This window comes from Ambystoma mexicanum, chromosome 9 (genome assembly GCF_040938575.1).
Source record: "Ambystoma mexicanum isolate Mex_15411 chromosome 9, UKY_AmexF1_1, whole genome shotgun sequence".
NCBI lineage: Eukaryota > Metazoa > Chordata > Amphibia > Caudata > Ambystomatidae > Ambystoma > Ambystoma mexicanum.
The window spans coordinates 991,828,530-991,841,062 of record NC_090931.1 but is presented as its reverse complement, the minus strand read 5'-3'; the positions used below and the strand labels follow the sequence as shown (position 1 = coordinate 991,841,062).

The 12,533-nt window shown below is 42.8% G+C and overlaps 1 protein-coding gene across 3 annotated transcripts in view; it reads right to left on the bottom strand.

Moving 5' to 3' along the window:
- Positions 1 to 12,533, bottom strand: part of MAP3K20 (mitogen-activated protein kinase kinase kinase 20) — a 1,515,864-nt gene that overhangs the window by 22,576 nt on the left and 1,480,755 nt on the right. For 2 of the 3 annotated variants that reach the window (XM_069616229.1, XM_069616230.1), the window contains exon 19: positions 2,950 to 3,100. The exons of the other annotated variant lie outside the window; for it this stretch is intronic. In XM_069616229.1, coding sequence (XP_069472330.1) covers positions 2,950 to 3,100 — 151 coding nt within the window. The remainder of the gene's footprint in view (positions 1 to 2,949; positions 3,101 to 12,533) is intronic. 3 annotated transcript variants of the gene reach the window in all.

The window sequence follows — 12,533 nt, the reverse complement described above, 5'->3', positions numbered from 1 at the left end:
TAGCTAACAGCCAATCAGGTTGCTTGGTTTGTGGTGGTATACATCCATTTTCAGAGGAAACTGTTGGCTGTTCACTCCTACTCCCCTGGCAAGAAACCCCCTCATTACAAAAGGAAAACCACCCACCTGTCTGTCCCCTCCTGCTCCTTGCACTTCACAACGTAATCTGGAGTGTGAATAGTGATGAATCTTGCTATAACCTACTCATAGTTGTAGGCCCTCAACAGTGTACTCCCCTATCAGTGTCACAAGTGTTAGTGTTCATGTCTTTTCACTACCCTTTCTTCGCTGATGTAGTGTTCATTTTTCATTTATTGAAGTTGTAAAGTGTTTTTGCCAAATTGCTGGACAGAAAAAGTAACAGTACAAAGTAATAATAGTGATGTAGGAAACAACACAATTAATTGTGACATCAGTAAATGAGCTTTGAGAAGAGTAAAAAGAGCATAGAGAAGAAGAGTAGGGCACAGAAAGCAGTAAATCATTCTAATACTTAGTAGTAAGCATCGAAAAAGGTTGAAAACGGGAGGCTGCACAAGGAGGTTCAGGTGTAATGTAATGTAATGTAAGTGTTATTTGAATAGCGCCTTTCACCATTGGTATGGTCCCAACGTGCTGTAGGTTAAACAGCCTTCGGGGACAGAAAGTGTATTTTAGCAAGCATGATGTACCGTACGGGTGCCCAAGTCCCTGCTAGTCACCCATGTCGAGCAGGCATGTGGATGGGCGCTGAGAGGTTGTCTGGAGAGTATGCAAGAGCAGGAAGTGAGACCACATTTTTATCGCGGGGGATACCTGCATTCTAATGGAAGAGGTGTTGTGCAATGTGTTTTGGAGTAGTGAGAAGAAAAAGAGATTCAGATCAGAGAGAGCAAGTAGGAACATAGACGAAACCTAGGAAACCTAAGTACGGGGGGAAAAGTAAGTGTCCATTTCAAAATGATAAACAGAAAATGGAGTAAAAAGCAGGATTCAAAGGATAACCAGGCAATAGTGCTGAGAGCAGTGGAAATAGAAGTGAGAGGGGGAAGAAGAAAAGGGGTATGAATGCAGGAGTTGTAGATGGAGTGTAAGGAGGAGAGTCGGTAGGCAAGAAGACAGATAAGCAGAGCCAAACGGTAGTCTAGTCTGGATTATACAAGAGAGGAAATACCAAATTGAGAAGCACGGAATGATACAAATGGACGAATCTTACTTATATTGAACAGCTGAAAGCGTGCTGCCTACGCCGTGTTAGAAATGTGGGAGTAAAAAGAAAGGGAGGAATCAAAAGTGACACAAAGATTCCTGGCAGTAGGAAATAAAGCAATGCGAAAAGGAGGAAAAGAGATGAAGGGAGGGGGAATGGAGGTAATGGAAGAAGAGGAAAAAGAATGTCTCTTTTAGACGGATTGAGATGAAGAAAGCATGAGCGCATCCATGATTGTAGTGCCTGAACATAGATAGACGTGGTGTTATGGATTTCCAGAGAAAAGGAAGAAAAGGACAATATGCTCTGGGTATCATCAGCATAGAAGTGCATGAGAGGCAAAGGGTTTAATGATTTCAGCAGGAGGAGCAGTGTAGAGAAGAGGCCCAAAGAATGAGGCTTGGGGTACACCAGGGTGCAAAGGAGTTGGGGCTGAAGTGTTACCGGCCAAAGAAATGGGGAAAGAGCGATCAAAGAGATAGGAATGGAGACAGTTCAGGACAGAGCAAGAGACTCAAAATGAGGAACGAGAGGATAGAAGAACGGGAAGATCCAGTATGTGAAAGCAGCAGAGGGATCTCGTAGAATTAGGATAGAGGAATGTTTAGAGTCACAGGCAGATAGAAAAGAGTCAGTGATTGAGATGGCCAAAACCCAGACTGAAGGGGAGAGCGTTGTAATCTAAGGCAAGTGGAGACCTGACAATCTGTTGTAGTACTTTGGAAAGATAAAGAAGAAGAATGATGGGCGAATAGTTAGCAGGAGATGAGGTTGCAAGGGATTGGTTCTTGAGGACAGGAAAAATAAATGACTGCTTGAAAGAGGAAGGAAAAACAGAGGTAGTCATTGACTGATTGTTCACTAATTTCAAAATATTGTAAAGTGCTATGCTGCCCCTGGGACAAGGGCACAGCTAGAAATATACCTGCAATAGAAGATAAATAAAATGAATGATTAAATCAATTTACAACAATACTTTCCTTTTTTACCTATATTCATGACAGTCCAAAACAGCTCAAGCACACATTCAAGCCATGAAAAAGCTGTTTTAGAAGTAGTTCCTAGAATCAGTAGAAAAAGGCAGGGAGGATCCTGTTTCCGTACTGGCCCCCAAACTCTGGAACTCACTGCCCAAGCAATTTTGCAAGGAAGAAAAAGCAGAAAACACTCGCTTTCCAGATGACACACAAGTTTCCAATGCAGATAACGCTGACTCCTCCATCCTACACTTCAGGAAGGACAGAGGACTGAAAATCCCGAACATAATGGATTGACCCAGTGCTAATATTGAGATCTGGGATTTCCCGCTCAGCCTTTTATTTTGGGGGTGGGGAGAGGGTACATAGGGGGGCAGGGGAAGGGTGTGAGGCTATGGCTAAGGTGTGGAAGTTTTGTTCTGGAAATCATTTAATAAAAAGAATATAAAAAAAAGAAAGGATGGGAAGACTCTACTCTTCAAAGATGGTCTTGCAAATTTCTGATCTCTTCACTCGCCTCTACTTCTTCCCTTCTGGAGAGCCGGATCCTCTGCTCCTCTACCCATTGCAGTTCCTCATGTACCTCCGCACCATAACTGTAAACCGTGAGTGCATATCCTAGGTTAGCCTCTGTTGCTTCCCACCAAGATATGTGTTTTTATAAATCCCATAAATACAATTATGAACTTGACGCCCCAATTAACATCAAAGAAGTTCATGAAAAGCCCATTTTACGCGGTGTGGTGCTGAAAGTGCCCTGCTAAGTCTCATATGTCTACTTACTGGAGCTGGATCTGCTGCTGTGCCTGTTGTCAGAGCTTGTGAGCGGAGTCTGAATTGCAAGCTGGACTGGCTTGACTGCATCTTCCACTTTCTGGTTGTTCCACTGAACATTGTGGATGTGTTTGGTAGACTTTGGAGATTTTACATCACTCTGATAAAATTAAACAAAGACTGGAATGTCAGCATACTATTTGAGTGCTGTGAATTCAGGGTCAATGTCTCTTACAGGGCATGTCGGCCATTTTAAAAAAATCTATTACATCATCAGTTTATGACAGCAAAAAGCTGTCTCCAAAGCAGCAGCAACGGGCTGCAGCAATTTCATGGATTATATACGTTATTTAACGTAAAATAGACATAAAAAAAACTCAATTGCCACCACAATTGCACTATTTCACAACTGCAGATACAGAATTCAACTGTATTTCATTTAGTTTTAGTTAAAAGAATTAACATGTGCTACATTTATCAACATACCCTTATTGTAATAAACACACATAAAACATGAAAAATGTATAATGGACACCAATTACATGTATTATTATTAAATAACTTTATTTGGCTCAGTGCCATTAAAGTGCACCAGAAAACCGAGCAATAAAGTAGCAATAACAATGACATTGACAGATACACAAGTTACAACTCAAAATTTTAACAGGCACCTGTTATTAGCTTCTCAGATAAAAGGCTGCTAATTCAACTCAATATCCAAACTGCATGATTTTGCTCTAACATTCCATTCCCATTCATAATAACAATAAAAAATACAAGAATCTCAAGAAGGCAACTTTCCCTGAATAAAGTACAAGTGCTCAAGCAATATAATAGCATTGATATAATAAATAAGGAAAATGTTACTTATCTATAACTCCTCTTCTCCAGCATTGGTATCTTTCATGGATACACATGCTAAATGAATATTTACTGTCGTCAGGCTGGGAATCCTCAGTAATATTAAAGCAGTTTAGCTTTAAAGTTTAAACCTGGCTGTCACTTTTGTAGTCTATTACTGTCACTTTGGGTCATACTGCTCAAGACAATAACATTTGTCCTCCTTAGCTCCACTGCTGAGAGCCAGCTTCAGATTTGGAAGTGCACATATTGTGGCAGTAAGAACCAAGAAGAGCCAAAGAGGGGTAGGAGGAACGTTGGATGTGAATTCATCAAAGATACCAATGCTGGAGAACAGGAGTTACTTACTACAGGTAAGTAGCTTGTTCCTTCTCCAGCATTGGATCTTTTATGGATTCACATGCTTAACGAATATGATTGTACAGCAGTACATGCACAGTCAAAGGGAGACGGTACAGCTCAACAGAACCAAATGAACGCACCTTTGGAACACTCACCTCATGCAAATAGGTTGCGAAGAACTGCTTGGCTGACTCGAAACGCCTCTCTGCAGTCCCTTTTGATGCAGTAGAATCATGTGAAGATATGAACAGACCTCCACATGGCTGCCCTGCAGATGTTGAGCAGGGGCACACCAGACAGGAAAGCCATAGTAGATGCCACTGCTCTGGCCCGATGTGCTCTTAGTCTTCCTGGCAGCAGTCTGTTGGCTAGTTGATGGTAGTGTAAGATGTACCGTGATAGCCATCTGGAAATGGAAGAATATGCTAGGGCTTTGCTCACAGGTCTGAACACCACAAACAGTTGTGATGACTGTTGGAATTCCTTTGTGCATGCGACATAGAACTTGAGGGCACGTGTGACATTGAGAGAGTGCAAGGCCCACTTTGCAGGAGAAGAGAGAGAACCAAAGAAAAGAGGCAGCAGTAGAGGTTAATTGAGATGAAAGGTGTAAGGGACCTTTGACATGAACAAAGGGTTTAGAGAACAACTCTGTACCAGTGAAAAGTCAGGTATGGCAGCTAGCAGGATAATGCATGCATTTCCCCTAGTTGTCTGGCTGAAGTAATGGCGACCAGGAGGGCAGTCTTGCAGGAGAGAAACCTCATTGGAGCACAATGTAGAGGTTCAAATGGAGGGCCCATTAACTTGAAGAGGACCATGTTCAGTTCCCATGCTGGAGCTGGGGCTCGTACAGGGGAAACACTCATGATAGTCCCTTGAGGAACTCCTCTACAAGTCTTTGCAATCATAGAGAAGACTGGTCTGTGGTGCGTGTGTAGCGGGAAATGGCTGCTAAGGGCACTTTGATGGATGAGTGTGCTAGGCCTGCCTTAGCTAGAGACAAGAAGTATGGCAAGATCTGAGTCACTTGGATCTGAACTGGGTTGAGTTGCTGGGAGGCACACAAGTTGTGAAAAGTTTCAACTTGTGGCAAAAACATGATAGTGTGGAGGATGCTTTAGCTGGGGCTAGGATTTGTCTGTATTCAGCAGGTAATGAAATGTGTCCGAATTCTAGGGCTGCAGGAGCCAAACCATCAAAGTGTGGGGGAACCCTATGGGGGGCAGGCAAGTGCTATTAGGCCAAGGTGGCAAGTGCCAGGGGAAAGAAGGTGGGGGGGAAAGTGCAGTGGACAGGAGGAGTGGGCTGGGGTTGTCTGGGAAAGCGAGGCTGACAGAAAGGGCTGGCGAAGGAAGCTCGGAAGGGCTGAAAGGGGGGTGGACTGGTCTCTATATGACACCGAAGTGACCAGGCCCCAGTGGAGAACTTAGCCGGGCAGAGGGAAGCAAGCATAGAAAAGAAAGGTCTTGTGATGTCTCTGGAATTTAAGAAGATCCGGCTCAAGTTTGAGGGGAAGAGGGAGGCTGTTCCAGAGGGAGGCACCAGCCGAGGAGAGGATCAACCTCCCATTCTATCCTCTATCCGACTATATCCTTGCCCATCAACCTTAATGATGGGTCTTGAGTCATGATCTTTGTGGGATACATTGACCCACTCAACAGTATTTCCCCACATCACCAAGCTGCATGTGCGCAGAAACAGCAAAATGGCTGCGATGGCTCCTGTGAGCGCTATGGCCTCAATACTGCATTTTTGCAGCAACAAAAAGATGGCTGCACCTTCTTGCCAAGCACAGAGGGGCAGGATGGAACAAGGGGACACACTAAGGGACTGTGCCAGTGTGTTCTTACCTGTACAAAAGAAATGGAGTAAAAAGGCAGCACTGCTTTGCTGAAAGCCCAAGATCTCCATTATGAAGGAAACTTTTCACCTTTAAAATAATGCTGCTGATGCTATTTCCATCTGTTCTTCTTTAAATCACTGTGATTAATAAGGCCCTGCCATGCCCAGTATCTCATTGTGCCTCAGCAAAACCAGGCATGATTTCTGAATGACAGGCCCTGTCAAACCAACTCTGAGAGAAATCAACAAGGAACTTCACTTTTAATCGCACAGGAAAACGCGTTAATTTCTTTACAAATGTATCAAAGCTCAGTAGTTCAAAAGCATAGCTCTCAACCATTTGTGTTGCAAAGGCGGGTGAAAACACCCGATTTTAGTTTTGGCGGGTGAGAGGCCCATTGAAACGAATGGGCGTGCTGGAGGCTTGGCGGGTGAGTCAGCTGTTTACAAGGCGGGTGACACCCGCCAAAAGCGTGTGAGTTGAGAGCTACGTCAAAAGAGACTCCAGCTATCTGAGCCAAGTCAGTTTCAATGCATCTGTGCTTCAAATAAACTACTGCCTAGAAGAAAATAACTATGGCTGCAAGGCAATATTGGGAAGTCAGATGGCAAAATCGAATTTGAAAGGAAATGCTAGCAGTTTTCAACACATGTGTAAAAATGGGCTTTTGCAAATCTAAAGGAGAAAAATGCCCTTTTAAAAAGTAAACTGTTGAAGGAAAGCCTGCCATTACCTAGCAATGTGAAGGGGTTTGGGGCTGGTGAAAATACATAAATGAGCTATTTTATTCCACAGGTTTGTTTTAATTCAGGACCAAATATCAGAAAATAAAGGTTTTAAACTGCCTTAGCTGGATTTGCAAGCTGTCAAAAACAGGTTATTCCGGTTGGCAGAGTTAAATCTTCCCCCTAGGAAGGGAGCCACACCATAAACTTCCAGGACACGAAAGTGATAATAGCTATCTTGAAAAACTTTGAATGGACCAAGACAAAGAAAGTTCACACGCTCGTCAGACATTCTCCTGTGCTCCAAGCTGGGACAATAGAAGTCCTAGGACACTAACCTGTGAAGTCGAGGGGCCATAAAATCTTCAATGAAACTGGGAACCCCCACCCCACACAGGGCTGAAGTGACAGTTGGTGGTAGCTGAAGAAAGGAAATAATGGGCCAGTGACAGACAAGAGACTGCCATTTGCTTCCAAAGACTATTTTAGAAATAAACTTTAAAAACTTTTTATCTCTGCAGCAAGAATTAGTAAAAATGTTCACTGGCACTTTTGGGACAGAAATGGCAAAGTATTGCGGATTGCAAGAAAAGCATCCCTGTTGCAAACACACATTTTTGTACATACATCCCTTATGATCATCCACACCCATGTATAAAGTTATGGAATTTTAGGCTGAATATTTCACACTGAAAATGACCAGAAATGTATAAAAGGACAAAACAATGTCTCGCAGATTGCAGGATTGAACAGCTGTGCTCGACATAAAATATGTAACCGGATTATGTCATTTATTAAGGTGCCACAACTGTACAAATGTGTAATTTCTGGTATGACAGATATTTGGCAAAAAGGTCTGTGGGAAGGCTTTTTACATCATAAAATGCAACCTCCTGAACTGAGTCACATCCCAGGGGAGGCAATCAACATTGATTGTCCAATCCAGTTGTTTAGAGGCGGGTTTAGCTATGCCGGCTAAGCAATATAGTCTGTAATGGCACTATGCATTACAAATAAGAGTCCCTGAAAAGACTCCCGACACACACCCTTCCTGATGTTCCTGCGCTGCGTTCCTTTTCCATCCATCCAGATGCCAGATCCCAACTACAAGGCCAAAGCATTGCTGACCATACTCCAGGGCCCACTGCAAAACCCAAGCAGTGCTGATCCTATTCCCAGCAAGGCCTCAATTCTGAAAACCCACTAATCTCCCATTAAAAAGGGGAAAGCTGTGGTATTCTTTTGGGAAGCATCCTGAACCAGTCTGGCTTGCTTCCCCCTAACTGCATGCTCGCTGCAATCCTGCCATCCAGCTGACCTTTAGTATCCAGTGACCAGAATTGCCAGTCCAGAAGTGCCATACGGTGACCAGAACTGCCCAGCTGTTTGACAGGCGCACTGGCGTGTAGTGACCAGAACCTGTTGATGGTCCAAAAATCCCAAAACTAAAAAGTGGACTGTGAGTATAATCGCCACCCCATAGAAACCCATAGCATACCTTGTCTTTGTCCTTATCCCACTCTCTAAGCCATCCTATCCTTATCCTGGTAAATTGTTAAACTGTCAAAATTATCTTTGCTACTTGTCCTTGAATTATAATGCTAGCGCAATCTCTTTAGTAATTTTGTCTTGTGTAATCCTAAACCATTAGTCCTATTTCGAGTAATCACACTGGATTCCACCAGGGTTGGGCGCTGGGGTGGCGGGGTTGAAGTCGCGAATCAACCCTGGCTCTTACTGTGTCCATCTTCGGTGGTCCAGCCTGAATACTCTAGTGTAAAGTAAAACTGTTCTTGTCACAACCGATTTCCTTTCCTATTTCACAGCTCCATTTTACTCAAAGTGCACCTTTTTATATCTTGCATAACTCATCCAATTTACCAGCTAGAGACTTAATTTCACTTCCATATTGTTCCTGGGATATACCTCTATCCCCCAACCAAAAAACCCTAACGTGTCATTTTGCTGCAATCTGTTTTCAACTTTCCACTCATTTTCAAACTGTATGCTTTCGGTAATCCATTCTTTGTGATTGTTGGTGTCTTTGCATTGTTGCGTTAGTGGGGAATTATATTTGCTTCAAGGGTTTTAACACACATTCATTATTTATTTGTCCATTTCCAAGTGTCATTTCATAACATTGCAAGGGGTTTAAAATATTTTTCTCTCTTATTTGGGGAGGGAAGGTCAGAATTAGATTCCGTTTCCTGTTTCTTATTTCTGATTACCTGCTGCTTTTGTTTATCCACTGATTATATGTGGGTTGAGGGAACATTGCAGGGGGAAATCCTAACTTGGGTGCTATCTTTCCTAAATCAAAAAGGGCTCCTATTCCGCTGTGCTGTGTATATGTTCCACTAGAAGGTTAAACCCAGTGCGTTGCTCACATTCTCATCGTAATTATCACCCCATTGCTGCCCCATATTAAAAGGTGTATGATTTATTTTGAATTTTAAAATAAATACATAAATATTGTATTTTACCAACTAGCCTGGTTCATGGTCCATTGTGACCCGGGGTATTTGAAAATGTCCTTAACATCAAGAAAGAAAGACGGTCTGTTAACTATAGTTACAGACATCTAATGTGGTTTTCTTGCTGAAAACACATATTTGATTATAAAGAATCCCAAAGGCCAACAAGTGAAGGGGTTAAATCACTGGCACAATCTTCATCCCTAGATTGCCCATCCCAGATTGTTCACAGAGAGACTGGCCTCTAAAACCGTTGAGAATGGTCGTGTGTCATCAAAAAATACAAATAAATAATTACCATGGTGTTACTCAATGGTGTGTGTTGAGTAGTACTGATGTCGTCATTAAAATGGCTGCCAATGAAGTTCACACAATCTGCAATAGCTCTTATTTATGGACAGATATTTTTTCTAAGGTCTCCTTTGTATTTTCTGTCTAAAAAAGTGGTCCTTTGCATTTTTTTCGAAAGTTAATGGTGTCTCAAAATCATCGCTAGTCATATTATAAAATCCCATTTGTACTTTTAATTGGATGTTCGACAGGAAATATAACATTTCAATATGAAATTTGAGCAATTGTTATTTTATTTTAAATTGTGAAATATAATAATTAGGAATGAGCTGTTAAATGTTCTCAAAACTTAAGGCAACAATTACATAGTGTCCTTTTGTAAGCCACTAATTGTGATCAACGTCCTCTGGTGAAAACATTTTCCCCCTCAGCTAAGAATCATTATCAAATAGTTCATTATTTCCTCTGCACTTGCACTTCTGTACACAGTCCATTGTTTTCTATACATTTACACAGTGGATTGCACGTGTTCTTCACAGATGATCATCGTATCTGCAGAATGGAGTCTGGAGCACATATCATTTCGCAGGGAATGGGAGCCATTTCTCTATCTTTAATGTTCCATCCATGTCCATTAGGAGATGGAATTGTCGTCGGCCGTGATTGGTGACCAGGCAGTTGACTCTCTTATTGCAGTTATGAAAGCAGATATTGTAGGTGGCTACAAAGGGCGGCTGGGACATCAGAATTTTATTTTATTTATTTATTTGCATTTGTATAGCGCACGTGCAGCCCAGGGGCATCGAGGCGCTGTTACAAGAAGTTGTTGGACTTATGATTCAGAGAATATACAGGTCACCAGAGGTCGCTTGGTTACACAGATACAGGCAAAGCTAAACAAGATGCATGATATGAATTATACAGATACATAAAGATGTAAAGGTGTGCTTCATACAAAGAGCTTGGTTTTAACAGCATGGTGTCACCACTTGATGTTCGGGTCCCTCTCTGTCCCTAAAAGTAACCCAGCAATAAAATGTATTTGCACTCTGGAGTAGTGATTTAACATAGCGCACACTCATGAAAATGTAGTGTTTGTATTTGCAAAGAATCTAAAGCAACCACCAGCGGAATCCCCAATGCACTGCAAAGCAACGTGCCTGTGTAGGGACCAGCAAATTAAATAGCCAGACCTTCACTCGTGCTCCGTGAAAGCACCGAGAGTCCATCCGCGACCTCGCAGCCTTCAGTAACTTTCAGCGGCCCTGGAAAATCTGCTACATGAAAGTTACTGCGGCCCTCTTGACCCCTCTGTCTCTGGGTCGGGTCAAAATGCTGACCCTGCCCTTTAGCTGACCCAAGAGCACGGAGGAGGAGGGGTGGCATCTCTTGACCCTTGACCCTCTTCCTCCCACGTGGTGGGGGCTGGAGGAATTCTGTCCTGAACAGAAGATCATTGCCTGGGGACATTATTTAAATCAAGAAGGGAACTGTTCTGTAAGCATTGCTGATTTGCACATGTATGCTCTGAAACACTTGTGTATGAGCACGATACAAATAAAATATCATATCACATCACATGTATGCGTCTGCGTGAGTGCATGTTTGCGAGATTTGATTTGGAAAGGGTGCATGTGAGTGAATGGCAGTGTAGCTGTGTGAGTGACTAATGCATGCGTGTGTGAAGGAATGCCTGTCGAAGAGTAGTTTACACATGGGTGTATAGATGTGTCATCAGAATTTGATTTTAGAATGCGTACAGGTCTTCTAGTTCTAATATCTTTTCTATAAACAGCAGAGAGTTGTGGAAGGTGGCGGCATGACAGTGTGACTGAAGCAGTCTGCATAAAACCAGTCATGGAATGATTGGGTGAGGCAGCAGTTGAGACATATGTTTTTCTGAAGCTGTGTAACAACATGTTCAGGGTGCTGCAAGGAAGTGCTTCAGGAAAGTTAACACGGCTCCATCTTTCCAGGTCACAATACTGAAAGTGAGACATGGATGCTAATATGGTATCTCTGAAATACCCTCCTGTCCCGCATCCTTTGCAATTCTGCAGGATCTCCGTTGGTTACCATTTTGTTTTTGAAATCTGGTGCACAGTGACTTGAATACAGCATTCAGTCGGGATGCGGCCCAGGCCTCCTTCGCAGGGTACATTGTCCCTTTTAATTAGGGAGCTGAAAAGAAAGGCCAGGTGTTGTGTTTTAAAAAAGAAATAACTTTGTGTTGTTTCACGTTGCAGCACGGTTGTCGTTCCATGGTCCACAGTTTTGCCCAGATAAATCAATTGATTGAGTACATCGCGTGATCCTGTTGTACACCTAAAATGCGACTCTTCTGTCGGGATGTTAACATTTGGAGGGCCGCTAATGCAACTCAACATAAGAGTAATATTGTACAAAACAGCATTCACTCTTATTCTAACAGAATAGTCAATCAACAGGAATAGAACAGTAACATTTACAAATATTTTTCCCATAATAGTTTACTGAAATTCACATTTTCCATACCTTACAATGCTGGCGGCTAAATGAGACGTGATGTGAAATAAGTGTCGCATGTATGGATGAAGGAACGGGGGCCTATATTAGCGCCGCAGCACATCAGGCCATGTTAGTTTATTGCATAGCATGTTTTGGTGCTTTCCAGCCACTCCAAAGTGCTTTGAGTAAACAGTGGGGGGGTGTGTGGGACGGCGGTGGAGAGGACAGGGGGACTAGGCTGTGAGAGAGATAAGCGAGGGCCTGGAAAGAGGAAAGGATGAGAGTTCAAGGGACTTCGTACATAATGTTATGTTGCCTTAGTTGCTTCTATTGTGCTTTTTGCTCCAATTCCTCGATTCTAGAGTAGTGAGGTGGAACAGAAGAGGGAAGAGCACGACTGAAGGTTCGGGTTCTGGGAAGTAGGGTATGGAGAGGTGGTAGATCGGAATATGAAGTTCTTTCTTGTTAATAGTTTTATAGTACCTGAGACACACTTAAGGCCATTTGAAAAGTGGGAGTGGCCCGTTAGGACCAGTGGTGCCAGAGGACGGAGTTTGCTTGCCTTTC